This window comes from Canis lupus, chromosome 10, assembly GCF_011100685.1.
Source record: "Canis lupus familiaris isolate Mischka breed German Shepherd chromosome 10, alternate assembly UU_Cfam_GSD_1.0, whole genome shotgun sequence".
Taxonomy (NCBI): Eukaryota; Metazoa; Chordata; class Mammalia; order Carnivora; family Canidae; genus Canis; species Canis lupus.
In genome coordinates, this window is record NC_049231.1 from 31,099,001 (window position 1) to 31,126,126 (window position 27,126).

Sequence of the window (27,126 nt, forward strand, 5' to 3'; positions counted from 1 at the left end):
TGTAATGTACCTCCAAGGCCCCCTGTGATCGCCCCATCCATCTTTCTAGCATCTTCCTTCCTCACCCCCCTCCCCTTGCCCTATGAAAAATCTTTTGTGTTCATTCTAAGCTCCAGTTCCTTTGATCTCTAAACCACAGGTTCCCACATTTTCTCATTTTCTGGGGCCCCTGGTATCACCTTGCCCACAGACCAGATGAAATACCAAATAGTTTATTGTTTATGTCCTAACAATTCAGTAGCTGTTTGAAAAAAGGACACACATAAAGTGAAGGAAAATTTCACTGTCAAATAGGGATTTACTTACGGGATGCGTTATTCTCAAACCTTAGAATCGGACTGGACACCCGTTGCACACTGGTTTCCATGCGGTTATTGCTTTTTATCATGGCAAGTTCTGAAAAACCTGGCTTTGCCAAAAATATGGAATGTCGTTCAGTCTAGTGAACTAAGTTGAGCTAGTAGTTCAGGCAGTGCCCGGCAGATACTGAGAATTGCTGTGCTTCTCTAGAAATTTTTAAATATCCCGGGGTGCCCCTGTGGGTTTATTGGGGCACCCTGGGGCATCCAGCACACAGTTTGGGAACCGTTGTTCTCAGCTTTTGTATATGCAGTTTCCTCTGCTTGAACATGTCTCCTCTCAATCCCGCTTCTTGGTGTGCCCGTCCTTTAGCTGTCAGCATGGATAGGATGACTCCTGGAAGTTTTCCCTGAACCTCTGAGAGCTGGGAGGTGCCTCTACAGGCATCACCCTTAGCACACTGTCCTTAATCCTATGGCTTTATCTCTTGCAGAGATAAACATCATCTCTGTAGTTTTAGCTTTCCTTATCTTTCCCGCTGGGTTTTGAGTTCCTCCAGGGAAAGGGCTTGTCTAGTGACTATCATATTGCAGATGCTTTATAAATGTGTGAATTGAGTGAGTGACTCACTTATTGGATCTTGTTCAGAATGAGCTTGTAGACTGGAGGAGATAACAGTTCCAAACACATAAGGTTGACAACTACAGGGCTCTTGTCATTTGTTTGAGGATGTCTTACAAAAGCCCGACCTTAGTGACAGACAGTGTCTCTTGCTCTCCATGACCTCCTACCCTCCTTGGCCATATACTGCAGCCCTACAAGCACACGACTTCATGAATTATAACAACAAATCACAGCGGAGGTCATTTTGATCCTTTTGCATTTATTCATGTTGTGAGACGCTGACCCATATACACAGCTTTTGGGTTCAGAAATTGGAGGTATAACTTGCTTCAAATATGTTTGTTCTCCCCTTTATAGGGAAACAGATTACATTCCCCGATGGCTCGAACTCCCGGCTTACTGTAGCATTATAGGAAATACAGTTGTGCTGCAATCATTTAGTCTAGAGGTGATGAGGCTTGGGGACAGTGACCCAACTCATATCAGAAGGAGCAGAACATGGGTTTTACACCGGAGCAGGTGGGAAAGGCCTCAGTTAGCAGATGGTGGTCATCCATGTGCACACTGGTCCTGGACGTTTCTGCTGTCTGTTCCTGGCACTAATGTAATTAATATGGAGGAAGACGGATAACCATTTCCTGTACCAGGCTAACAACTCAAGTGGCTTTTGAGAGCCGTGGGCCTTGTTTGTTTTCAGTTTTGTCTTATCCTCAGAATATGAGAACATTAATGCTGTAATCTACCAGGTGGCTGCCTTTACTGCTAAATTAAATGCCATGGTAAGTGGCCGATGTCTAATAACAGGACTAGTGAGCACAGCGAAGTCCTGTGTGTCTTCACTTAGGAATGTCCCGTCCCATTCCCATAAGAGTCCCTACTTACCTAGGCCTTTCCCACAGGCATTTTCAAAATAGCCCTATCAAGTAGACTAGAAAGTTTTTCTTTTCATTTGAGGCTTACGGGTGTTAAATTGCTTGCCCAAGGTCAGCACAGCTGATAACTCATTTCTCTTCCCTACTCTGTATGGGCTCTGTTGCTGCACCGGGAGACTTTTCTCACTTCTACCATAACCAGGTGGGCCTTTGAAGGTCTTCAACACAGCCTGAGGCATCAGGACTCAAGGTCTGCTGAACTGTTTCATGTGGAAGGACAAGGTTGGCTGAGGGGTCCGCATAGATGCTTCAAGTCTACTCTCTCGTGACCTTTCTTTGTTGCAAGTGAAGATCTGTTTTTGTGCACCTTTTCACTCCTTAAGTTCTGATGCCACTTCCAAAAGTTGTAAAGGTGACACGAGGCAGCAGAATATACACTAGAAGCAATTGCAGGGAATGTGAACCAGTGCCTCTGGTCCTGGTCCTGACATCGCTGGGCACATGCCTGTGAACCTCTGGACCTCACTTGGCTCACGTAGAGTGGCAACAGCCACAATCCCTTCTCTGCCTACATCAGTTCACGTGAAAGATCAAGGCATGACCGAAGATCCACAGATGCTCTGGACTTAGTCTCACAGTACTTTACCAACGTAAAAGAGTAGTATTTTGTACTAGAAGCACATGGGCGGTTATTTCAATGCCTGCACTCATAGTTTAAAGGAAGAGTAACTTGCCCCCGTCAGATAAATAGTAAGAACTTTAACCAAGCACTTATGTTCTACCTTGCCTCGGAAGTGAAGTGCCTCCTGGGAAATTCTCTCATTCTTCCCAGCAGTACCACAAGGCAAGGGCTCAGTGGAAGCTTCTTAATGCATCTCCACTTAAGAACACACCCAGTACCCAAGCATGCCTCCATTCCCTCTTGTTAGGGAACTGTTCATTGCCCACTGCCTGCACAGTATTGGCCTGCTTTCTAGAACTGTTAGGCATTTGATCCCACCAGTTGGATTTTGTGCTTAGCAAAAATCACTGTAATCTATTTCCCAGTGTGTTATGGTGAATCTTTATCATGTTATTAAATGATACAATTGAATTATTACAGAAGGCAGTAAAATATAAGGGCAGGAAGTAACATGTGTGTAGACAACCAAGTTGTATGTTTTAGAACAATGACACAAAGGCAAATTGCTATAAAAGCAGCTGTCAGAAGCAAGACAACTAAAACAACAGGGGGAAAAAGATACAAATATGAAAGGAATTCTGTGCTCTGAAGACTTCACAAATGTCTTTTAAGTTCCCCCTAAATTTTGAAGATACCCCAGTGGAAAGCTTTTGACAATTGTAATTTAAGCAGCAAAGGGATGGCGCCTTTTCACGCAAGCGGGCATGTTCTTACAGAAAAGGCCTTAGGTCCCCTGTCAAAAGACAGTGCTCAGGTGACTCATTTGAATGTCTGCCTTTGGCTCAGGTCATGATTCCGAGGTCCTGGGATCCAGCCCCACATCTGGCTCCCCGCTTGGAGAGGAGCCTGCTTCTCCCTCTGCCTCTCACGGTCTCCCTCTCAAAATCTTGGGAAAAAAAAAAAAAAAAGGTCAAATGAATGAATATTCACAGTAGGTACAGAACCCCGATGATGCTGGGTAAGAGGATTCCTGCAGAATCTTTACTCCCATTTTACAGATGAGGATATCCAGGTGCCAGGAGGGTCACAGGCTTAACCAAGGATGAAGAAACCCAGAGTCGATCATTTATACAGTTTTTTTTTTTTTTTATCCTGTTGTCTATTTCTGCCTTTAGAATGTCATGGGTGTAATTTTAGACACCCTGTAAATTTAGCCAGCCCCAGCGGCATCCTTATTACAATCAAGTCGTGACACCTAGAAATGGCATTGGTATTTTCACATCCCTGATTTTTCAAGCCAAGTTAAGGACCCTGTCCTCACTATGCTCCTGGGACCCATGGCTTATTCTCTGTATGGCATCCTTCTCTATGGGAGGAGAGACGTGGTAACTTTCCTCCCCTGCAAGCCAAGACAAATGTAACAGAGATACGCCATCAGAGACGTGCAGTTTGATGCTGTTTGCCTTTACTTCTCGCTTCTTCAGGGCTGACGCTTCTTAACCGACAGGTGCAAAGATTGAAAAGTGTCAGGAATACATGAGGAAGATAGAGGCTCTGCTTTTGGAGAAACTAATAACCATTCCAGCCAGTAAAACAACCCAGGTGTGTGCAGGCAAGCCCATGTGCACCCGGCTGGGTAATCAACATTCCTTATAGACGTGTTTCTTGGTAGAATGCATCCTTCTCGGATCTGGAGAAAAGAGGTCTCTTATTTGAGCTCTGGATTTTGACAAATGGCGTATTTTGGGATGTGGGGTTTATTTCTGCTGAATATCTGGCTTGATGAGTGTGGAGAAGCACATGCAAAGCAGGCTAGAGCCCCACCCCACCCAAACCTCCCAGTGCTGCACAATCAGGAAGCGCATTCTCCCTCCCATTGTGGCTTCAGAGGGAAGTGTGCTTTACATATGCAAATGCAGGCCCCAAGTTTCACTTAATAATTATCAGCTGGAGATTCTATTGATGAGCAGCTGAAGCTACTCATCAGGAGAGAAACTGTGAGTTAACCCTTCCTAGTCTGTCCTGGATACTGCAGCCTACCCCCCACCCCACCCCCCAGCCTCTGAATACTCCGGTGATTGCTGACAAAGGTTCTGATTTTCCCCATTCTTCACTCCTCCTGTCTGGCCGGAGTCTGGCAGTCAAGCCTTCCTGACCCCTTGTGTTAACATGCGTGCATCTTTTCCCCTGCCCCCACCTCCTTTCTGTTTTATAGGCTACAGAAGGCAGGATAGATCCATCGTTATTTGCGTGGCAAGACCGCTTGCAGCTCTAGAAATAATGGCCTCTCCCCGCAGCCATTCTCCCGCTTAGGCAACCAGCAGCATCCTTTTCAAAGGACACAGGGTGGCCTGGAGGCAGGGTACCTGGGATGTCTAGTCCAGGATACCAGAAACTTTCTTCTTTCTGCTTCTCCTTTTCCTCTCTGTGTGCTTGTCCTCTGGGATGTCCAGGTGTGTACTTGGGCTGCTTTGTCCGTGTCACTTGTTCTAGCTGTGGCTTGGCAGCGTTCTCTGGGCTGGTACAAATGGTTTTCCTTGGATTCCCTGAGTGTTCTTTCTGCAGGAAGTTCCTTATTTTCTTGATGCTTGTTGAAACTGTCTTGCCTCTTGTCTGTCCGTGTGTCTCATGACACCAAAATGCAACCTTCATTTTTTGGAAAGAGAGCTATTTCAAGGTAGAAGGTGGCATGAAAAGATTTTTTTTTTTTTTCCTTTGGGGTGGGTGTCCATTAGACTTTTGTTCAATCTGGTCATTTTACTTTTGCTGTAAGTCTTGGCAGGTTACTTATACTCAATGAACCTGACTCTTCCACCTTAAAATGGGGACAATAAAACCTACCCCATAGGATTGGCACTAGAGTAAGACAGTGGGTAAGACCCATTCGACTGAAGCAGGTGGTCAGTGAGTGGGTGGTAATCACTATTCTCTTTTGAAAACCAGTTCCCATCCCTGGACTGTTCTAGTCATTGCCTGTATCTATTGATTTCATCATTTGAGACATTTATTGAGTGTCTTCCGTGTGCTCAGCTCTAGGCCTTGCATGTATAACAGTGGATAAGACCCATCCACAGAAGACCTCTCCAACATTGAACTTGTATTCTAGGGATGGAGACAAGCAAACAGGAAAGAAAACAAATTTATACTTGGGGGAATTCTGTGATGTGTACAATGGGGAAGGGGTAGGGAAGTGTGCTTTACATATGCAAATGCCCTACATGTGTGTCTACATATTGGGGACAACAGTGGTGGTTCACTGGGACAGGGAGCAGGAGGTATTGAGGTGGGAACCCAGGGCTATTAATTTGGATATGGGGACATGGGGGACTCCTGAGTCCCTGTCTGTTTCCACAGGGGGTAGCAGGCATAGAAGAAGGCCCACTGTTTGCAGACATTGGCAGGAGACATTTGGGAGGCAAAGGGGAGTCAGCGTGGCCTTGGCTTTCACCAGCACAGTGTCTGCCCTGAGCATCTGTTGAGGGCATGGAAAGTCATAGCGTGAGGCATGTTACATAAACAGGTATTGCAAGTATGATAAGAGCCATTACCTTAGCCGTTACCCTATTGTCACAGGTTTCAGGAAATCCCATAACAGTAAGAAGGGTGGAGCGACTGGGTCACCCTGGGCCAATGGGAGAAGGGTTCCTAGGAAGGATTCCTCAGGTAATGGGAGAGTCCATGGTAACTCACCACATGACAAGGTCCGCAAAGGAAATAGCACGGATCCTTAATACTTGTTCCAGTTGCTGGTCCTGTTGCCTAAACTTAAAACAGGGCCTGCGCATGAGAGGCTTTGGAAATACAGGAAGATCGCTGGTTCTCCCAGGTACCCTTCAAGGCCAGAAGGTAGAGTCATAAGGTATAGGAAGTTTCCACAGCAATTCCAGGAGGTCCAGAAAGGCTTGTACCAGCTTTCCTCTTGTTATACCCACTCCATTATCTCTGTCTGGACATGGCCTCTGAGGTCACTCCCATTGGTAAGCCTCTGCTGGATTCTGTAAGGGTCTCATTGCTTTGGGGGCCAGGAATTGAGGTCTTGTCCTGGCCCCATCAAGGCAAGTTCTGGGGCCTCTGTGTCAGCTAGTGCTCCCCACGTCCAAGGTCAGCTTCCTCTCAACTTGCTGAGGCATTTCCTGCCATTGCTTCACAGCTGAGTTGAGCTGAGAGTCCTTGGTTTTCTTCTTGCTTTTCTGCTACCGTCGGAAGCGCCTTATAAAAAGTCACTGTCATCCCAGGAATAGGACTTGGAAGTAAATAACAAGCCATCAGAAGTAGAGATGGCAGGTTTTGCTTATTAGGTATTAGCACAATATTTTACCCAAACATCTATCACGCTCTTGGTAATGTCTTATCTTTGCCAAGTGCCCATCCTGATAAAGTGTTATTTCTGTCAAGCTGAGCTTCTGATAAAATCGTCTATCTCCCCCTCCCCCCACCTATCCTTATAAAACCTCATACTTCATTTCTGAATTCCTCCTGAGGGATGGTTTGGATTTGTCAGGAATGAGTGAAAAAAGGGATGATGAGGATTTTCCTTCTTTTTTTTTTTTCTTGCCCTTTGTTTCCATATAGATACTCATGAGAATTGGAATATAAGTAAGTCAAACTGATAAAGGGGGGTTGGAGACTCTGAAGAAAGGAAAAGAAGATTGAGGAAAGGAAGGCAGTCATTTATAGGCAAGGGGACATTCAGGCAGGCTTTTGCTTGTTTTCTCTTGTTTTTAATTTACAATTGAGCTGAGGATGATGGCATTGATTTAGGTGATGAGACAGTTTGCAGGAAAGGGATGCGATTGAGGGGATCAGTTACATTCACAAAAATACTTGCTTCCTTTTCTTTTTGGAATGTGTTAGAATATTCTTCATGGCAGCTACTCGTGCTCTTGGTGGGCTCCGTGGCCATTGCTAACTTTAGCCCATGCAAGTGTGCCTTTACCCACAGGCAGTTGGGTAAGGTTTGAGTGAAGGGCAGCGACTTTGTCTCAAAGTCAGTTGACTATACAGGAAATGAGTTTGTTGGAGGGTCCAGAGAGTATGGTGCAGATCAAGCCAGTCTTCACACTAGACCTGAAATATCAGACACGGGAGTGAGGCGTTTTCTTCTATGTTAATCCTCACTTCTGAGCAACATGGAGGAAGAGAGTCTTTGCTCAGATTTGGCCTGTGCCTGATTTCAGGTAGGCAAACTGAGCGCCATCACAGACATCGGGCATGAAGAGCATTCTAGACTTTGAATGCTATTTTGCATTTAGTTTTCCTCTTCTAGACCCTGGGCATTCCTGAGAGTTACTGTCCTCCAAACACAGAGAATAGCGAAGTCTGAGTGTGCTGGTCGCCTGTCTCCCTAGGAGAGCAAAGCACCGTAGTTCAAGTCTGATGCAGTTTGATTAAAGGTACACTCATGATATAAAGCAGTCATTCTTTTGGATCTTTGTACAAGAGTCCCTATTCTTCCCCAGAGATCTGACTTTCACTGTGATACTCCACCCCTTAAGTAAGATGACCTAGAAGCACTGGGGGAGGATAAAGGAGCAGGAATGGATGGGGCCAGGGTTTTGCTGATTGTGTGGGGTCCTTCCTGAAACAAACACCTGTTGCCTGCCAGTGAAATCTTTATCCCTCTGCAATCCAAACCAGATACTACTGTCAACCCTCCCCATTAAAAAAAAAAAAAATCCTTTTTGGTAAATTAATGTGGCTATCAAGAATGACAGTTTTATGGTGAGCATGGATTCACATATTTAGAAAAGGATAGCTTTCAACATCCTTAGTGTGACAAATGGAAAAATTTTAAAACCTTGCTAGAGAGTCATCCCATGTGGCTCTCTTGATTTGAACAAGATTTTAGTTGAAAAAATCAAACCTCATTCAAAATTTTTACAATAAAATATTCTCCCCAGCCCATATGATTTGCCACTCTTGGAACGTATTAGTAGGATTTTATGAGGGCTATGAATATTTCATATAAAATAACACATTTATTGCTAGGATTTTAAAAAAAATAGATCAGTGGAAAAATACTTAGGAGATCTTTCATCTTGAGTACTGCCAAGGAGAAAATAAAAAAGAAATTTTGGAATCTTTGTGGGTTAGGGACCATGTTGATGATTCTGGTGAGGATGGCCAGTTCATGCTTTGCAAAGGATAAAGTCACGCTAGTTTTGCTTACAGTTTTGATAACGATCCTACTGAAGGAGATTGTGTTCAACTGTTGCATGCCTACAAAATGTCACTCAAGATACTATGGAAGGGGACACACTGCCTTCCAAACTCAACCACTGGAGACTGCCCTTAAAGCTGGGTGTCTTTGAGGCCATGCTAAATGCGATAAAAGTCAGGGAGTTAAATGGGTACAGAAGCTAATCAAAGATGTTTGGAATGTGAGTTATGCTCTAACACACTAGTTGGGTTTCCAGATATGGAGTGAATATCTACTTAACATTTTCTGGGACACACTGTGTCCAATAGTTATTTCCTAAACCACCTTGTGATTTAAGAGAAGAACTGGACCCCGCTCTCAAATTGTTCAATTATATCAGAAATCACTACACACATTATCCTTTGCCTTGTTTGGTGATGATTTGAATGCAACTAACAAAGTCCCTTCTGTCCATACTTAGACTCCTTGGATAGCAAAAAGAAATAGGATTGGCCAGAGTTAGAAGTGGAAGGACTCAGTTACTCTGCTATCAGACCAACTGCCTCAAACTTTCAGAACTTAGGATATGTGGCAAGAAAAAAAAAAAAAGACATTTGAAGCTTTGAGGTCCTTGAACCTAAAGTTTCAAGGGACAAAACACTGACATCATTGCTCATTAAGATAAACTTTGTAGATCCCTGGGTGGATCCCTGGGTGGCTCAGTGGATTGGCACCTGCCTTTGGCCCAGATGTGATCCTGGAGTCCCAGGATTGGGTCCTGCATTGGGCTCCCTGTGTGGAGCCTGCTTCTCCCTCTGCCTGTGTCTCTGCCTCTCTCTCTGTGTGTGTCTCTTATGAATAAATAAAATAAGATCTTAAAAAACAAAGATATAATTTGTAAGCACTTACAGCAAAAGCCCAGCTATGGATACAGCAAATTGGTGCTAGAAATGTCTTCATTTTCTTGACCTAAGCTCTTTAAGACACAAGGTTCTGGAAAATACTTTCATGGAGGAGAGAAGTCAAATTGCATCTAGACCATTATGACGAAACAGAGCCAGGCTTCTTTCTGTGGTTTTGTAGTTGCAAATTCTTTTTAGAAGCTTGTGGGGAACAGTTTTCTTAACTGTTGTGCAGTCTTTGCCAGAAGATCTCCAAGGTCTTTGCTGGAACTCAAGTTTGCTTTGGTTGCCAAGACAACTTTCAGAAAATCACTTTGGGGAATTTTTGGGTAAAATGTTCCCTGTTTACCCCATAACAAGTGAGCAGCTTCTGCATGTTACTACTGCCATTTTCTTCTCCGTAGCAGATCTGGTTACACAGTTCTGGAATTAGGAAGATGTCCAAGCTGAGCCCTGTGTCTTACCCTGATTGTAAACTGCCCAGAATTAGTGCCATATCAGATGCAACTGTCACGTGGGCATCTAGTGATCAAAATGTTAAAAAAAAAAAAAAAAAACCACACACACACACAACTAAATGTGAGACCTTGAAGATTAAACTGAGTTCTGTCAATTTTTCTAAAGTGAGTTTGGCTGCAATATTTATTTTGCAATTTCAAAATGTATTAAAGGGTGTGTGTGAGATTTTTATGTTAATTAAAAAGGAGAGCAATTACAAAATGCTTACTTAATGAACGCAGCCTTATATGGAAGGTGAGAAATTGGAGAATTCATTTGGCATGAAGTAACCTGTTGATCAAGAGATGAGAGCTTGGAACCAGGGAAGCTGGAAGATCTGGCAGTTGGGAGTGGGGTGTAGGGGGACTGCTTTGGAAGGAGCTTCAGAGGAGCTCAGAAAAAGACATTGACAGAATCAAAACAACCCCAAGCTTGAGATAATTAGAACACTGGGCAGCCTAGCTTTTAAGAAATAGGAAGGTCCTGGGTTACACAATAGAGCTGTTCTAAGAATACAGTAGAGACTCAGGCCGGGAAACGGGCCTACGGTCAGAGCGGTGCTGGAATTAATGGTAAGATTACTTCCTCTTAGTAATGCTAAGACTTCCTCTGCATCTGAGCAGTTTCTTAAATTTGCCTTCAGGAGCCAACAGGCATGCTTTACAAAGGAAGTTTATGGTGTCTTATATGGAGGATTGAGGGAAATGCCTAAACCAGTGTTTCTCAACCTTGACTATACAGCAGGACGGCTGTGAGGGTGGCTGCTTCTAAAAATGCTAACTAGATCCCCATTTCCAGAGATTCTGAGCTAATTCACCAGGGTTGAGGCCTGTGTACATCAATATTTTGTAAAAGCTACCCAGGGGATTGTAATAGCAACCAGGACTGAGAACCACCAGCCTAAGGGACCAGGGGATGAAGCAGGAGCAATACAACAATTAGATTAGACTTGTTTGGAGAAGGGACAATTAAGACATTTTGATTTGGAGCATATGAACCTGGTTCAAGACTCTCCCTCTGCCATTTGCTGCTGGAATGACACTGAACAAGTTAACTCATGTGTCTTATTTTGTTTTGTTTTCCCCTTTCATAATCAAGCTGGGATAGTGAGAATACCTGCTCCGTTACAGTCTTGCTAAGTTAATGAGATGGCACATGTAGCTTCTACACACTGGACACGTACTCACTAGGACTTATGGCCGAGCATTTGTTGAATTCAATGGATGACATTGAAGTAGATGGAGTTGCTTCTGTACAATGCAGTGGGAATAGGGCTGACGAACACTATTCTTGGCATCTGTGAGTGAGGCTGGCAGAATGAGGGAGAGATTGGAAGCCAGTGTTCTTAGGATAAGGGTTCACAAATGAGGGCGTATGGGCCAAATATGGCCCACTACTTGTTTTTATAAATAAAGTTTTATTGAAACAGCCACGCCCATGTGTTATACATTTCTGTGGCCCCTTTTGTATTAACATGGTCGAGCTGAGTACTTGAATCAGAGACTATGTTGCCTTCAGAGTAAAACATTTATTTTTTGGTCATTTACAGAAAAAGTTTGGCCCCTGTTTTAGGATATGATTAGAAGATTTGGTTTGGGATGGAATGTTTGAAATACAGTGAGAGAAGCAAGTGCTTCAAACAGGAAGAATCTGCAGGCCCTGGTGATGGATATATGTAGGGGGATTTTGCTGTATAAAGGTTAAGGATTCAGTGTCTTTGTCATGGATGAGATGATGCAAGGAGGACAGACGTCCTGAAATCTGGGCATGAGTGCAGGATCTGGGTATCCTTGCCTAGAGAGATCTAGCTCTGTCACCACTGGAAGGGGCTGGTAGGAGTCCCCTCTGTGGGTAGTCTCAGGGCTGGGAGGCCCACTCAGGTCCTGACCCTGCCTCTGATAACAAGGCCCACAGTCCTGTTTTGTCCATCTGCAGGTGGTGAATATCATAGCGCTAAACACTAGCACTCTGGACAGATCCAGAGAGATTCAGTCCACACAAATTGATTCAGATCATTACTTAGAATGTTTTAGATGGCAAGTCCCTAATTTCTGTCACCACACTGCACGGAGGCTGATTTTCAGTTTACCTTTTTTGTTCTCAATCTTCGATGTTTTGATTCTTAATTCAGAGCATTCATCTCAAATGGATTCAGAGACTCAAATCTGCTGATAAATTCATGATTGTTGAGAATATTGGACGGAGGAGGAAGACGTCAAATGAGCTTTGAATATTGTCTCCTTTGACATTTTAAAGTCAAGGTGGGCTGAACCGCGGATCAACACGTATAGGCATTATGTGACAGAGATGTACCATGTGTACAAATAGACTGTGTATATCTGAGAAATAGAGCCTGGAAGGAAAGGTAATAGAGAAGCAAAAGTCAAGGGGCTCAGAAATGAGGGATCCTATCTGCAATTGTCTTTACATGTCCTGCTTCCTGGATTAATGGAGTAGGGTGGGGGGGGAAAAGGGGGAATTTGTGTATTTATCCTAATTAGGCCTGATGCTGGCCTACCAGTATACCACACACACACAACACACGCCATTTTATATATTGGAACATGGAGTCACAGAGAAGTCCTTTGCCTACGATTATTTATTAGGAAGTAGGACCATAATTTCAATTCGGTTCTTTCTTATTCTGAATTACAGACCTTTACAACTCTGCCTGATTTGCAAGCAAATTTTCTTGGGTATCTCTCCTTCCCCAGCATTTAATATTATAATGAGGATACTTTTTTCTTTTTTGTATATAATGAGGCTGCTTTTTAAGTAACTGGTAGTTTAAGATTTGCTAGGCCAGTTTTTTTATGCCATTTTAAAAATTCTAGTGGCCATTTCATCCCTTCTTTGAATGTTTCTTAAGTACAAGCAATGTGGCAGGCCCTGGAGATAGAGAGAGGCCAGGTATTGGGCAGTGTCACTCAAAGTATGATCTATGGACTATTCTTGGTTCTTGTAGTAGTCAGGGTTCTCCAGAGAAATAGATTAAAAGGATATGTATGTGTGTGTGCATAATGAGATTTATTATAAATAACTGGCTCATGCAGTTATGGAGATGATCAAGTCCCAATATCTGCAAGGTGAGTTGGCAAGCTAGAGACCCAAGAAAGCCAATGATGTAGTTCCACTCAAAAGCTTAGCAGGCTCCAGGCCTAGGAAGGGCCAGTGTTTCAGGTCAAATCCAAAGACAGGAGGGAAAAAAAATAAACCCAGTTTCAAGGCTGTCAGGCAGGAAGAAGTTTCTTACTGAGGGGATGGTCAGCCCTTTTATTTTTTTCAAGGCCTTCAACTGATTGGATGAGGCCCACCCACATTAAGGAGAGCAGTCTGCTTTACTCAGTGTATTGATTCAAATGTTAAGCTCTTCTGGAAACACCCAGAACGACATTTGACCAAATATCTAGGCACCCCGTGGCTCAGTCAATTTGACACTTAAAATGAACCATCACAGTCCCCAAATTGTTCTGTAGCAAGCCAAGTACGAATGATCAAAATTGACATTTAAAAACTGCCAGGGGAATTGGACTTTGTGGCAGCCCAAGCATGTGATCAGTCGACTTGATGAACGGGTATAGGCCAATTTGTTAAATGCAGGTGATGAATAGCATGAGGAGCAAGCTATGTACTAAGTATGTGTGTTAGGGCCAGATTTTTTTTTTTTTTTTTTTTAAGATTTCATTTATCCATTCATGAAAGACACAGAGGCAGAGACACAGGCAGAGGGAGAAGCAGGCTCCATCCAGGAAGCCTGTTGCAGGACTTGATCCCAGGACCCCAGGATCATGTCCTGGGCCAAAGGCAGACACACTCAACCACTTAGCCACCCAGGTGTCCCAGGGCCAGATTTTTATCCAGGATTAATAGGGAAGAAAAAGTTGGTTTTCCTCCACTGATGGTTTGGGAAGTGCTGGTATGGGCACAACGGTTTACATAGGCCCTAAGTTCCCATGTGACAGGCTTTGTAATGACTATGTGTACACAAAGCTAGGGGGAGCACTCCTGGGAGGGACCAGCAACAGAAAGAGGTCATTGGGGTGTGCAGACCACCTCTAAAAAGGTGGCCTTTTGCTGTCCTAACCCTCCTCTCCACTCAAAGGACCAGGACAAGCCAGAACAAAGAGATCAGGAGCCAGAGAGATGAGTAGTCCAGGAACCAAAGCAAGAGTCAGGATGAATGAACTGAGCCATGAGCATGGCAGAGCAATAGGTCCCTTTTGTACCAAGCAGCTTTCGGTTGTACCTGTCAGCTGGGCCAGAGACACCAGGTCCGTGTGCATACGAAGCCAGGGAAAGTCAGTGCTGAGAGGGCCCTGAAACACATCTCCAGTACGTTCCAGAAGCAGAACCTGGCCAAGGAAGAGGAATGGGCCTGCTCAGGATAGCCTACCTTTAGAACAAACCAGAAATGCCAATTCTGCTGTTGATCAAGTACTTTCTATGTGCCAGGTGCAGGGCACAGCATATGTGTTGCCTTTTCTGACATTGGGGCTTGGCATTTATTATTTTGTGTGTCGTCTTTAGTGACAAATCTATAGAGCTTTAAAGGGCAGAAAATGCCTACCATCCTTTAAGAGCTAAGTTTGGTTAAAACCATTTGGGGCCTTAAAAAAGGTAGACTTGATATAGACTCTTGCTACTCCTGGCATTGTAATTGCTTGGGGGGGGGGGGTTACATAATTATGCCTTTAAATAAGCACATAAGCAAAGGATTATAGATGTGTAAATGTGGAGCTTTCAGGGGAGGAGCCAGAGGAGGTGATGAGGTCCCCATGGGAAGCCTGCCTATCCTTCCACTTGGCCTCTGGATGAACTTTGACCTGCCTAAGGCTGAAGGGAGAAAGATTCAGAGATGCCACAGATCAAAATAAGCCAAGGTTTGTCGGCCCTTTTTTTCCCATATACTAGAGAACAGCCCTGTGTTCAGAAAGTTTATAGCCTTTAAAACACCCTAATTTTTGCCATCAACTCATCTTACTCATTATACCACTTACTTTCATTGGCAGCTATTGGAACTATTGCCCAATGAGGGGCAAAGTGCTCAGAGCCTTGTATTTCTCTGTATCTTACTTAAGACTCCCATCATGTTTGTGAGGTTAACATTTCTGCTCCCATTTCAGAGATTGGAAAACCAACGCTCAGAGCATTTAAGTGATACCTCCAAAGAACAAATTTCTAGTTCTTCTTTGTTGTGAATTTTCCAGAGCTTCTGGGACCCTGGTGTACTTCCAGAGTTTACTGGGTTCCTTCCCAAATGTCCCAGGGTTCTTTCATGAGAAAGAAGACCCCTCAGGCCCCAGAGCACCTGTACCTCTGACTCAGAGCATAAAAGCAGGGGCATGGCCCCACACAGTCACGGATATCTTCACTTCAGTCGCAGTGCACCACAATGGGAAAGCTTAAATGTTGAGCGTCTGTTTCCTCATCTGTAATGGGGACACTGGTTGCCACCTTCTCTTACTGCGATAACCTCAGACGTTATCAGCATGAACTACCCCAGCACTGCACAGATCCATAGCAGGCCCCACACAAAGCATAACTCTGCCTGCTGCCAGAAACTAGATGCTCATCTTTTCCCACCCCTGCTCGAAGGGTCGATGTCAGTTGAGCAAACACAATTGCTGTTAGTGGCCTATTCGTTTTCATTCTCTGTGGAACTGATTTGGTTTCACCAAACAGGCAAACAGGTTTCAAAAGCCTGGGTCAGAGCTTGTAATTGGCCAGCTCGGTGACAATACAACCCTAATCAACCTGTGATTTTATGTACCCACACACTCAGCCTCGGCCTTTGATCTGTGGTCCTGAGCAGTGGAATTCAGCGAGTCCCATACGCCAGTAATAGGAGAGGGCCAGGAGCTCAGGCATTAACCCCGAGGTAATTAAGAGGGAGAAAAATGAGTCATGTTTATGAAGGCCCACAGTCACATCAGAAAGCCCTGGGCAGAGGCCGAGGTAGTGCAGCGGCACAGGTGAAACCCGCGGGGTATAATTCATCCCTTTCTTTGATCTTCTCTGGGACAGTTTGGAAGCTCAGTGGGGTCTGAGCAGGAAGAAGAAAAACTCAAAGTATGGAAAAAGAGGAAGGTGGTTTTTTTTTTTTTTTTTTTTTTTGGTGTGGGGTTTTTTTTTTTTTTCTTTTCTTTCTTTTTTTTTTTTTTTTTTTTTTGGCAGGCAGCTAAGAGAGGATGATTTTCTAGAGATGTCATTTTTGCTTGGTAATCTCTCAGGCAGCCGTGTTGTAGCTGGATCCTGGGATTTGGGCAGCATAAGAACAGAGAGGAGTGACAGCTTTGGGTTTATCATGTCCCGGATGCACCTGCATACAAGGTGTGGTATGCTAAGTATCTTTAGGAAATGGAGATTTTACAGTAATAAATTTTTTTTAAAAAAACCATAGCTCTCTATAGGGCCTGTAATGAAACTTTAAGTGGGGCATGTACAGGCTCAGGCCTAAGGGCGACCTGGGTACGAATTCTGACGCCACTGTGTCCTGGTTGTGTGACTTTGAGGCACTTGATTATTTTACTCTTGGCTTGGACACATGTATCTACCTCACAGCGTTCATCAGATGGTATATTACCACAAAGATAAGTATGATCTGTTGTTCTCATTGAGCTGCCAGCCTTTCCAGGAAACATTTGCTAAAACAATTACCAAGTACAGTATGACAGCTACGTGTTTTTCATAGTGATATGTACCAAAAAAATGTACGAACACCCTGAAGAAGATTTTGCCTACACATGGAAGGAGGCTTCTGAAACGGGGTTTTGAAGGATGAATAGGTGTTCACATAGGAAGAACTAAACAAATGTGGCCGTTATTAATATTTGTTCCTTTTACTCCTTTTTGCACTCTTCCACTTTCTCCGTTTCCTCCTTCCCCTCCACCTGCTGCTACTCCTTCATATTCGAATTTTATAGAGAACAAGAATGTCTGCCTGGAAATGTGCCAAGTAGGAAGGCAGGGTATTTAATTAGGGGAAAAAAATCATGATTGTCTTCTTTAGACGGCCCCTTCGTTTTAATCGTGGTAGTTGGTCCTGCTGTGGGCTCTGTCCCCGGGTCCTGCTGTGGGCTCTGTCCCCGGGTCCTGCTGTGGGCTCTGCCCCCGGGTCCTACTGTGGGCTCTGTCCCCGGGTCCTGCTGTGGGCTCTGTCCCCGGATCCTGCTGTGGGCTCTGTCCCCGGGTCCTGCTGTGGGCTCTGCCCCCGGGTCCTGCTGTGGGCTCTGTCCCCGGGTCCTGCTGTGGGCTCTGCCCCCGGGTCCTGCTGTGGGCTCTGTCCCCGGGTCCTGCTGTGGGCTCTGTCCCCGGGTCCTGCTGTGGGCTCTGTCCCCGGGTCCTGCTGTGGGCTCTGTCCCTGCGGTCCTGCTGTGGGCTCTGTCCCCGGGTCCTGCTGTGGGCTCTGTCCCCGGGTCCTGCTGTGGGCTCTGTCCCCGGATCCTGCTGTGGGCTCTGTCCCTGCGGTCCTGCTGTGGGCTCTGTCCCCGGGTCCTGCTGTGGGCTCTGTCCCCGGGTCCGCCCAGATGCATTTATTCCCCACGACTCCCCGGTGCTCTCCCTGGCTGGGGACAGCGAGGCCCCGGGTGGTGATGGATGCGCGGGCGCGGGTGTGGGCTCGGCCGCGTCGCCCCGGCTAACCTGGTGTTTCTCCCCCAGATGGGAAGCCGGTGTCCCTGTCTCCGCTGGAGTCGCAGCCGCACAGCCCCCGGTACGCGGCCGCCGGCCCGCGGGAGCGCGAGAGCCTGGAGGTGCGCGTGCGGGAGGTGGAGGAGGAGAACCGCGCGCTCCGCAGGCAGCTCAGCCTGGCGCAGGGCCGTGCGCCCGGGCCCCGGCGCGGCAACCACTCCAGGACCTACTCCATGGAGGAGGGCACGGGCGACAGCGAGAGCCTCCGCGCCGGCATCGTGGCGGGCAACAGCTCCGAGTGCGGGCAGCAGCCGGTCGTGGAGAAGTGCGAGGTAAAGAGCGCCTGCGCCCCCCGCACCCCGCGCCACCCCGAGGGCCCCCGGGCTCCTGCCCCCACCCTCCGGCTCCTGCCCCGGGCTCCTGCCCCCCACCCTCCGGCTCCTGCCCCCACCCTCCGGCTCCTGCCCCAGGCTCCTGCCCCCAACCCCCCCGGCTCCTGCCCCCCCCTCCCCCCGGGCTCGTGCCCGGGCAGCGCTGGCGTTAATGCCTCGGGCCGAAGGTGCGTCTCTCACGGACACTGACCTTGCCGTGTGGCCTGGCCCCTCGCTGAGCCGCTCTGAGCCAGAGTCTTTGCCATCTGAAAAATGGGCCCAAGAGGGGCCCACGCCTCGGAGATGCTAGGAGGAGCCGAGGGGTGGAGACGCTTGCTTGCTTCTTGGCGGTTCGTTTTGACCCAATCAGGGTTCCTGACCCTAGTTGTCATCCGTCCTGGGGATGCCTCTAACTTAGAATACAGTGAGGGTTGCGCCTGGACTCGTGGCCCTGTTGGGCAGTTCCCTTGGCCTCCTTCTCACTTTATAATCAGCTTCTGAAGTTCAGAACCAGACATTTGTTGCTCTTCCAAGGCAGTGATTTAACTTTACAGCCTAATAGCTTGTCTCCCCCCCCCCCCTCGCCACTTTCCCTGTTAGTGACTCTTTGGACATTTGGAAAACTTACCACCTCTTCTCCGTACCGTCCTCATCCCGCTCATTTGGCTCATTTGTGCATCTGTGCTTATGTCTGCACTGAACACACACACATGCACACACACTCGTTTCCTGCTGCTTCCAGTTCCCAAGGACAGAAATTAGAGCACCCCTGTCAAAATCAAGGCCTCTTGTGATCCAGACGTGCCTAAGTTCATATCCCAGCTCTGGTGGTTTCTGCTGTGGCTGCTTGAGCAAGTATCTCATGAATAAATTTGAGGAAAAAAATTCTGCTTCACACGGGATTTATGAGAAGTAAATGGGATGGGTCATGTAAAGCCACAAGCAGTGCCTGGTACATAGTATGTTTTTAATTATGGGTTTTGTTTTTTTGAGAGAGAGTGTGTGCGAGCAGTGGGGGTGAGGAGGTGGGCAGAGGGAGAAAGAGAATCCCAAGCAGGCCCCACAGTCAGCACAGAGCCTGATGCATGGCTCAATCCCATAACCCTGAGATCGTGACCCAAACCTAAATCAAGAGTTGGATGCCCAACTGACTACCACCCAGGTGCCCCATCAATTATGGTTAATCTTTATTATTTTTAGTTAGATACATTACCTACTGCTGCTTTATTCCATTTCTGGGCCGCATCGTCAGAATGAGACTTCACACCCCCCTGAACACTCCTGGCAAACTGTAATATGTTGTTCATGTGAGAGTAGTTATTGTTGCTGATACTATACAGTCTGTGACAAGGGAATGTGGGGCTTACTAAGCAACATAGACTCTATTCTGGGGAAGGTCAGTGGTGAATGAGGAGAACCCCAGGCTTTAGTAGGATTTCTCGCAGTTTCTGAAGCCTGGTTGAGGTGTGGAGAGGTGGACAGTGGTGGATGGAGGCTGTCCGGTGAGGAATGTACACATGAGTATGAAAAGTGTGAAGCAAAGCCTTGTCCTAGCAAGAAAGAATGCAGGACATGGGGAGGTGGTCAGTCAGGAAGCCTAGAGAACCCGAGCCGGGAAACTCGGATTATCATTCATAATTATCATTCATCCTTCATTCAGCAGATAGTCACTCAGCCTCTGTTAGGTGTCTCACACTATTCTCTGTGCTGGGAAACATCAGTGAACAAAAAGCAGCCCAAACTTCCCTTCTTGTTCTCATGTTGAGATGGGACATAGAGGAAGAGATCAAGAAATAGAGAAATTCAAATGTCAGGAGGTGTTAAATGCCACACATTTGTTCAGCCCTGCCCACATGCCATGTCCCATCCGTTCATTCTTCCACAACCATCGACAGTGGCCTGTGGTACTCAATCTCTCTCCCTTTTTAGATCTTTGAAAATGAGGACTCAGCCGTGTTAACAGATCCCCCTGCTTCAGGCTGGTCTGGGAGGACCCTAATTTGGGAGCTTCTCTTCTTGCCTGAAAGGCGGCTTGCTTGCTTTCTTGCAGATTCTTTGCTCACAGGTTGTGACCCTGATGTCTGCTCAGAGTGGGTGATGGAACCCTCCACCTAGGTGGGACAGCTCAGAGGGAGGAGGCATATGTACATTACCATGACTCAGACGGACTCAGAATCAAGGAGATGGAAAATGGAAATGAGAAAGGAAACAAAAGGGGAGGGTGGGGGACCCAAGTGGGGCAGAGGGAGAAATTGGGGCTTTCTTTTCCTACCATGGGCTGTCTGGCCAGCAGCTTCCCTTCCCCGTTCTGTTTTCTGAGAGACGCCTCCTATTTCTGAAGAGGGCTTCTGCCCAGAGCGCTCTGCAGAAGAGTGTAGACAAAACAGCTACTGAAGCTGGGAGACGGGAATCTCAGTCCTGGCCTCATTCCCAGCGTAATAGCTGTGTGGCACTGAGCAAGTTACATCATTTTTCTGTGTCTCAGTTTCCTCGTTTGTAAGTTACCAATAAAAATCAAGTTCCTGCCTTGTTTGTATTATGTCAGTGGTGACAGTAGATACTACAGCTGGAGGCAAACTCTAAAAATACTTGTTACTGGCATTAGATTTTACTGTGAAGTATCTAATCCCAACTAACAATGGCTTGACATCTAATTTTTCTTTATGCTCAAGAAGTCTGGAAGCCTTTCAAGTAGGAATGTCCATTTTGGGGATGCGGGCTTCCTTGATGTTTCACTCAGCTTGCTTGACTGGCATTCCCAAGGTCCTCTCAGTGTCCATGATGGCTGCTGGAGCTTTGGTCATATCTCCACATTCCAGCTGGCAGGAAAGCAGTGGGGCTAAGACGGAGTATGCCACCCTCCTTAAATAACATGCAGTTGACGTCCACCATCCGTTCCTCTAGGAGCACGCTGGTGGAAGAAATTTGCTGCAGCTGCCATCTAGCTGCAAGGGAGCCTGGAAAGGGTAGATTTCATTCAAGAAAGCCACGTTCTCTGCTAACATTTTGGAGTTCTGATGCTAGAGAGAACAGATGTTATAGTCACAGTGAATGTTCTTTATCACATGGATTGTGCGCAGACTTGGTGGTGAATTAGAATAAAATATCAAAAATGCACATTTGTGGCACCCACCTTAGACCTGCTCATCAAGATTCTCTGGGTGCCTGCAAGATATGAGCATTAAAAAAAATTGGTACAAGTGATTTAGAAATAGTAGGGACTGTTTAGAAGCCACTGCTTGAAGCCACAACAAAAAATGGGGTTCTCTTCATTCTCATGATCTGATGAAGCACAGGGATGAAGTAGCAATATAGGAATTCAGACCTAGGGGACACCTAGGCAGCTCAGTGTCTGAGACCTACCTTTGGCTCAGGTCATGATCCCAGGGTGCTGGGATCAAGTCCCACATCGGGCTCCCCATAGGGAGCCTGCTTCTCCCTCTGCCTGTGTCTTTGCCTCTCTCTCTGTGTGTCTCCCATGAATAAATAAATAAAAATATTTTTTAAAAAATGGAATTCATACCTGGCAATTGTTGATTCTTATCATCTCTTTTCAGTCATTTGCACCTGAGAATTAAAAGCTTTAATCTTTTGTTTTTCTTCTCTTTGCCTGTCTTGATAATGTTACTTCTTAGACCCTGCAAGTTATTTTTGGTAGAATTGTCTGTGCTGAAACCTGGGTCCTGTTCAGAGCTTGCACAGATGAATTTGAAAGTTGATCTGCTGGCAGCTTCTTTCAAGGTGGTCTCCTCTGGGAGCACATTGACCTTGAGATGCTGACTTTATAGTCATTATTATGGTATAGATACTTTCTCTGTCTCCATCGTTTGGTGTCTTAAAAGATTTTAGCAAAGAAGCCATAGAGGCAAACAAGAAATGTCAATGGAGTCAAAATGGAAGCCTCCCTTCATGGCGACACTTAGCGATTACAAGTGCTGAAGCCGGTCCTGACACCCTGTCAGAGCACAGCGCCTCGTAACTAAGGACATTGTCATCATTCCTTGTTGCACTGAAACTTCTCCGGGGTATGACAAGTATTTCTTGAAAAGTCTTCTGTAATGATGCCCAGGCTGTCAGTCGAGATATCTGGTGATGGAAACAATGGGCCCTCACCAGTCCTTGTGCCCTCTTATCGTTCCTAATTACATGGCCTTCAAAGAGCTGTCCGTTTTATTCTTGCCTTTCTCTGTTGTCAGGGCAGTGCTGTTTCAGTGATGACTGATTCCTCTGTGCCCCAGAACTTGCAGCAGAAAAATCCTCTTTGATTCCCCCATGGGCCCGCCTGTGTCTGGATATGTGTATTTTTCTTGACTTTCTGGTTCAGGTCTATTCCGAGAGTCAGCTCTGGTACAGCGGAAGTGTCACAGGATCCAGAGTCCAAATTCCTGACCACGAATCTTGCTTTGTTGGTCATTAGTCATATGACCTGGGGTAATTGAGTGACTCTCTTAGAGTCTGTGTCATCCTGTTACAAAATGAGAATTTATGATATGTTCTTCCCCCTGCAGTTGTGAGGATGAAACGGGTTAGCAGGTGGGAAACTAACTCTGTACGAGCATCACATACCCTTGCGCTGGGTGTTCTTGTTCCCTGATTCTGCCTGACGGACACTTAAAATGTCATGGCTTCAAACAATACCAGTTGTTTTATTAGCTCTCATGGTTTCTTTGGGACAAGGATTTGGGAAGGGCTATAGAGCTGTACTGGATTGGTGTTCCTCACACACTTGTCAGTAGTTTGTGGCTGGAGCTGAACAGTGAAGGCTGGAGCAGTGGGCACCGGCCCCGCCTCCCTCTTCCGCGTCTATAGACTTGGGCCTCTCAGCGTCTATCTGTACAGCTGGTTTGGGCTTCCCTCCAGCATGGCGGCCCCAGGGCAGTTGGTTGCTTCCATGGCAGCTGAAGACTAAGCACAAGTATTCCAGTGACCAAGGCAGAACAGAAACACTTTTCCGGACCTGGCCTCAGAGTCCCATCGTGTCACTTCTGCTGATAGTGTAACCTTTTCATGGACAGAGGCTCAAAGGCTCACCCAGTTTCCCAGGGAGAAGCACACACGCCATCTCTCAGTGGGAGGGGATGTCAGGAATTGGTGGATGTACTTTGATTCAACAGCAGTTGACACTGTTACAGTGAGGGGTCAGGTGAATGGTTCTCTCTGATGTGAGACCACCATTACGGAAGTATGTCTCTCCTACTCCACGCTTTGAGCTTCATTTCTTGGTAGTAATGTCATAGTAATAAAAGTTAACATTTACTCAGCCTTTAAAGTGGATCAGACACTATGCTAAAATTTACATAAAATAATTTACATAAAATATCTCATTCAAACCACACAGCATACTTTCTTCATTTTACACATTAGAAAACTGCTAAGAAAGTTTCGACAATTATTTCCAAGTCATGCTACCGAGTGGAGGGGGAGCTCGAATTTAAACCTAAGCAGTTTGCTTCCAGAGCCTGTGCCCGGAGCCCCTGCCTTATCACTCTGTGAGTCAGAGCACCTGGGATCCATGCTTCCGTGAGCTTGGAGCCCCAGCTCTCGTCTGTGCCTGGCAGATGCCTCACCTTACAGGCTGTGGGTAACCGGGCGTGAGGGAGGGGGGGGTCACCTTTCCCCTTGGGGGCTACAGCAGCCCCACGGGGGTAGTCATTACTCAGTAGGTTGAGGCAAGGATGTACCTGTTCTTTTAAAAGAAGTTAGGTTGAAAATTGCCTTCCAGATTGTGACTGTGACTGTATTTGTTAGCTCAGTGTACTGAGCTAGCTAACAGGTGTACTATTTTGCTTTAGGCATTACATTTAGAAGACTTGACACTTTGTATGTTCATTTTCTGGACCCCTAAAACCACAGTATTTTGATCTATTGCTTTTACTTCATTTTTGAGGGTTTTACAAACTAACTCCTCAGTGGAGGGGTTTGGGGCCTCCCATATTTACATTGTTGTTGGAAGATACTCTTGTTTCATCTGGGTTCACATTTTATTAGCCTCACAGGTTGTCTTCTGGGCTACCCCAAGGATCTAAATCTGCTAAAGTATCTTCCCTAAGTGTCAGGCCCTGGAGTTAGGGAACATGATATCTGGAAGGATCCTAGTAGGATTTTCTTATGCAGGGATTTTCAGGAACCCTAGCTCCTAAAGTGATTACTTAGGTTGCCTCCCCTACTGGAGTCTGGTAGTTAGTTATTGCTTCATACCCAGTTATCCCCAAAACCCAATGGCTTCAGATAATGAACCTTTATTATGTCATACAGTTTGTGAGAATCAGGACTCTGGAAGCAGCTAAGTAGTCCATTATATCTGGAGGGTTCTCATGTGGTTGCAGTGAAGTTGTCTGCTAGGGTTGCAATTATTGGTAGGCTTGTTGGGGCCTGGCAGATCTGCTTCAGAGATGGCACACTAGTGGGCTGGGACCTCAGTTCCTTAGAATTATTTGCATGTTCTCACACTGTCCCTGAGGAGGGGATCCAGAACAAGGCAGAGGCCATAATTTTATTGTGACCTGCCTTTGATATCATATCCTACTAGTTCTGCCAAGCTCTATTGGCCATATAGACTGACCCTAATACAGCATAGGAGAGGCTATATCATGGCTACATAAGCTGGCAGGGATCTTTGGGAACAGTCTTGGAGGTGGCTACCATACCATGCCCATGGCAAGGGGCCCTGCCCTGTCTCTTGCAGCCTCCTGTCCATACTTACTCCAAAGGAGTCCTGCCCTCATCTGCTTTCTCTGTCATGCTCTCTTATTATGTTTTATTTCTTAAAATGTGCCATTAACAACAACAAATAAAGATGCAACCTTCTCATTTCAAAGATAATGAAGGTAAAATGGAGCAAAATAAAAGGTCTGTCCTAATTTTGCACAGTTGCTACCATGGCCCAAATGATGGTTGATTCCAGTGGCTCATCTCCTCCCTCCTGTGTCTTCTGCCCTCTTGTATGGAGGAGGATGAAGGTAGTTCCAACATTTGACAAAAACAGAGGGAATCGGGCAGCTCCAAAAGCCCTCCTTTCAGCTGTGGGGGAAAGACAATCCCAATCCTTACGTGAAGGAGAGGCAGGGTGAGGGCAGGAGGAATGAAACTGATGCCTGACTTTCAGGAGTATTTAAGGCTCAAGAACATAGAGTCCAGCATACTGTAAAACTTTTATATTAATAGTAATTGATACTACTGATTGCTGATGCCTATCTTCTGTGTGTACACAATGCCAGATTCTAAGTCCTTTACATGAATCATCATTAATGTGTCATTAATGTGTCTAGCAGTCCTTGACAAATTTTTATCCCTTTTTTACAGATGAAGAAACTGAGATCCCAGCAGGTGCTGGTATGTCTTGTAAGATGGGGGGGAGGAGTTTGATATGTGAGGTGAAGCACCAGGGCATCCTGAACTCTGAGGGCTCATTATGGAAACAAGGAAACCTAGTGAGTCATCCAGCTTGATCACAGCACAGACACTATGAAAGAAGGAGGCGAGGAGGGTGTTGATCACGTCTGCTTTCACTTTTTGTGCAAATATCAGACACTGCACTTGTGCATGTGTTAGCTCCTGGACTCTGAATCGTTATAAATTTATAACTAGGGAAGCTTGAGCTTAGTAAGGCCACATAGCTAAAAAGTGCGTGTCTACATTTACAAATCTCTTTTGTTTTTAATTGTGGTACAGTAGGCCTTACAACATGACATTTACTCTTAAAAATGAACTGTACATTTCAGTAGTGATAAGTATGTTCACATTGTTTTGCAACAGATCCCTAAAACTTTCTTATCTTGCAAAATATACCTGTTAAACAGCAAAAATTCCTTCATTTTTCTCTCTCCTCACCTCAGGCCCTGGTAACCACCATTCTACTTCCTGTAAATTTGTGTGCTTCAGATCCTTTATATAAGTGGGATCAAATGGTACTTGTCTTTCTGTGACTAGCTTATTTCACTTAGCATGATGTCCTCAAAGTTCACATTGCAGCACAAGACAGGATTTCCTTCCTTTTTAAGGCTGAATACTACTTCATTGTCTGTATATACATGTTTTGTTTATCCACTCATCTGACAGTGGAAACTTGGATTGCTTCCACCTCTTGGCTGCTGTGAATAATGCTGCTGTGAGCATGGGTGTGCAAAAATCTCTTGGAGATCCTACTTTCAATTTTTTTGGATATATACCTAGAAATAGGATTGCTAGATCATATGGTAATTCTATTTTTAATTGTTCTAGGGACCACCATATTCTTTTCCACAGCAGGTGCACCATTTTGCGCTTGTGGTAATAGCACACAAAGGTCCTATTTCTCCACATCCTCATCACACGTTGTCTTAATCCATATACTATCCTGCTTCCTCTGCTAGAGAAGTTAACTGCAAACAGATCATCCCAAGGACTTTGAAAGAATACATCATGTGGACCCTTCTCACCACCACCTTTGATTCCCTGTCCCAAATCACCTCTGGTTTAGTGTGCTATGATGTTGCATGTGCAGGCAGTCTGCAAAGACGTGTCCTTGGGGCTGGTGCCTGAGGATACTGAGGGGTTTATTGGAGGTGGCTCTATCTCACAAACCTGAGATCATGACCTGAGCTAAAACCAGCAGTCAGACACTTAAGCCACTGAACCACCCCAGTGTGCCCCTGTTTTTATTTTTTTAATTGAAGTATAGTTGACAAACAATAGGAGGTGTCCACTTTTGTCTTCTATAGGGTTTAGACAATTCTGTCTTTTGGGTCTGTGGTTTAATATTTAGAGGAAACAGAACTCAACCACTGGCTTTACAAAAGAAGTAGAGATGCCCTGGAGGTTTGTAAGATGATTTTAGGTGGCTCATCAGCAGTATATTTCTTTCATTTTAGTAGTTACATGTGTGTTTTATTGAGACAGGATAGTATGGGTTTAACAGCAGGGCTGTGAGTTCAACCCCTTGATTTGCCACCCATTGGCTGAGCCATGGGGCCTTGGACAAGACACTTAACTACCATATCTCACTCTTCATCTTGAATTTTGGAAAACTCTGGATATAAGGAGGACTCTGTACAGTAATCCCACCTTATCCATGGTTCTGATGTCCACAGTTACCTGTAGTCAGCTGTGGTCTGGAAGCAGGTGATCCTCCTCCTGATGATCCATCAGGTCATTAGTAACCTGACAATGTGTCAGAGAGCCCACATCATTC

General features: G+C 45.7%; 1 protein-coding gene across 4 annotated transcripts in view; it reads left to right on the forward strand.

Moving 5' to 3' along the window:
* The window catches only part of LARGE1 (LARGE xylosyl- and glucuronyltransferase 1), a 526,275-nt gene that overhangs the window by 211,781 nt on the left and 287,368 nt on the right, over positions 1-27,126 (forward strand). For all 4 annotated transcript variants that reach the window (XM_038550745.1, XM_038550743.1, XM_038550744.1 and 1 more), the window contains one exon: positions 17,617-17,918. In XM_038550745.1, coding sequence (XP_038406673.1) covers positions 17,617-17,918 — 302 coding nt within the window. The remainder of the gene's footprint in view (positions 1-17,616; positions 17,919-27,126) is intronic.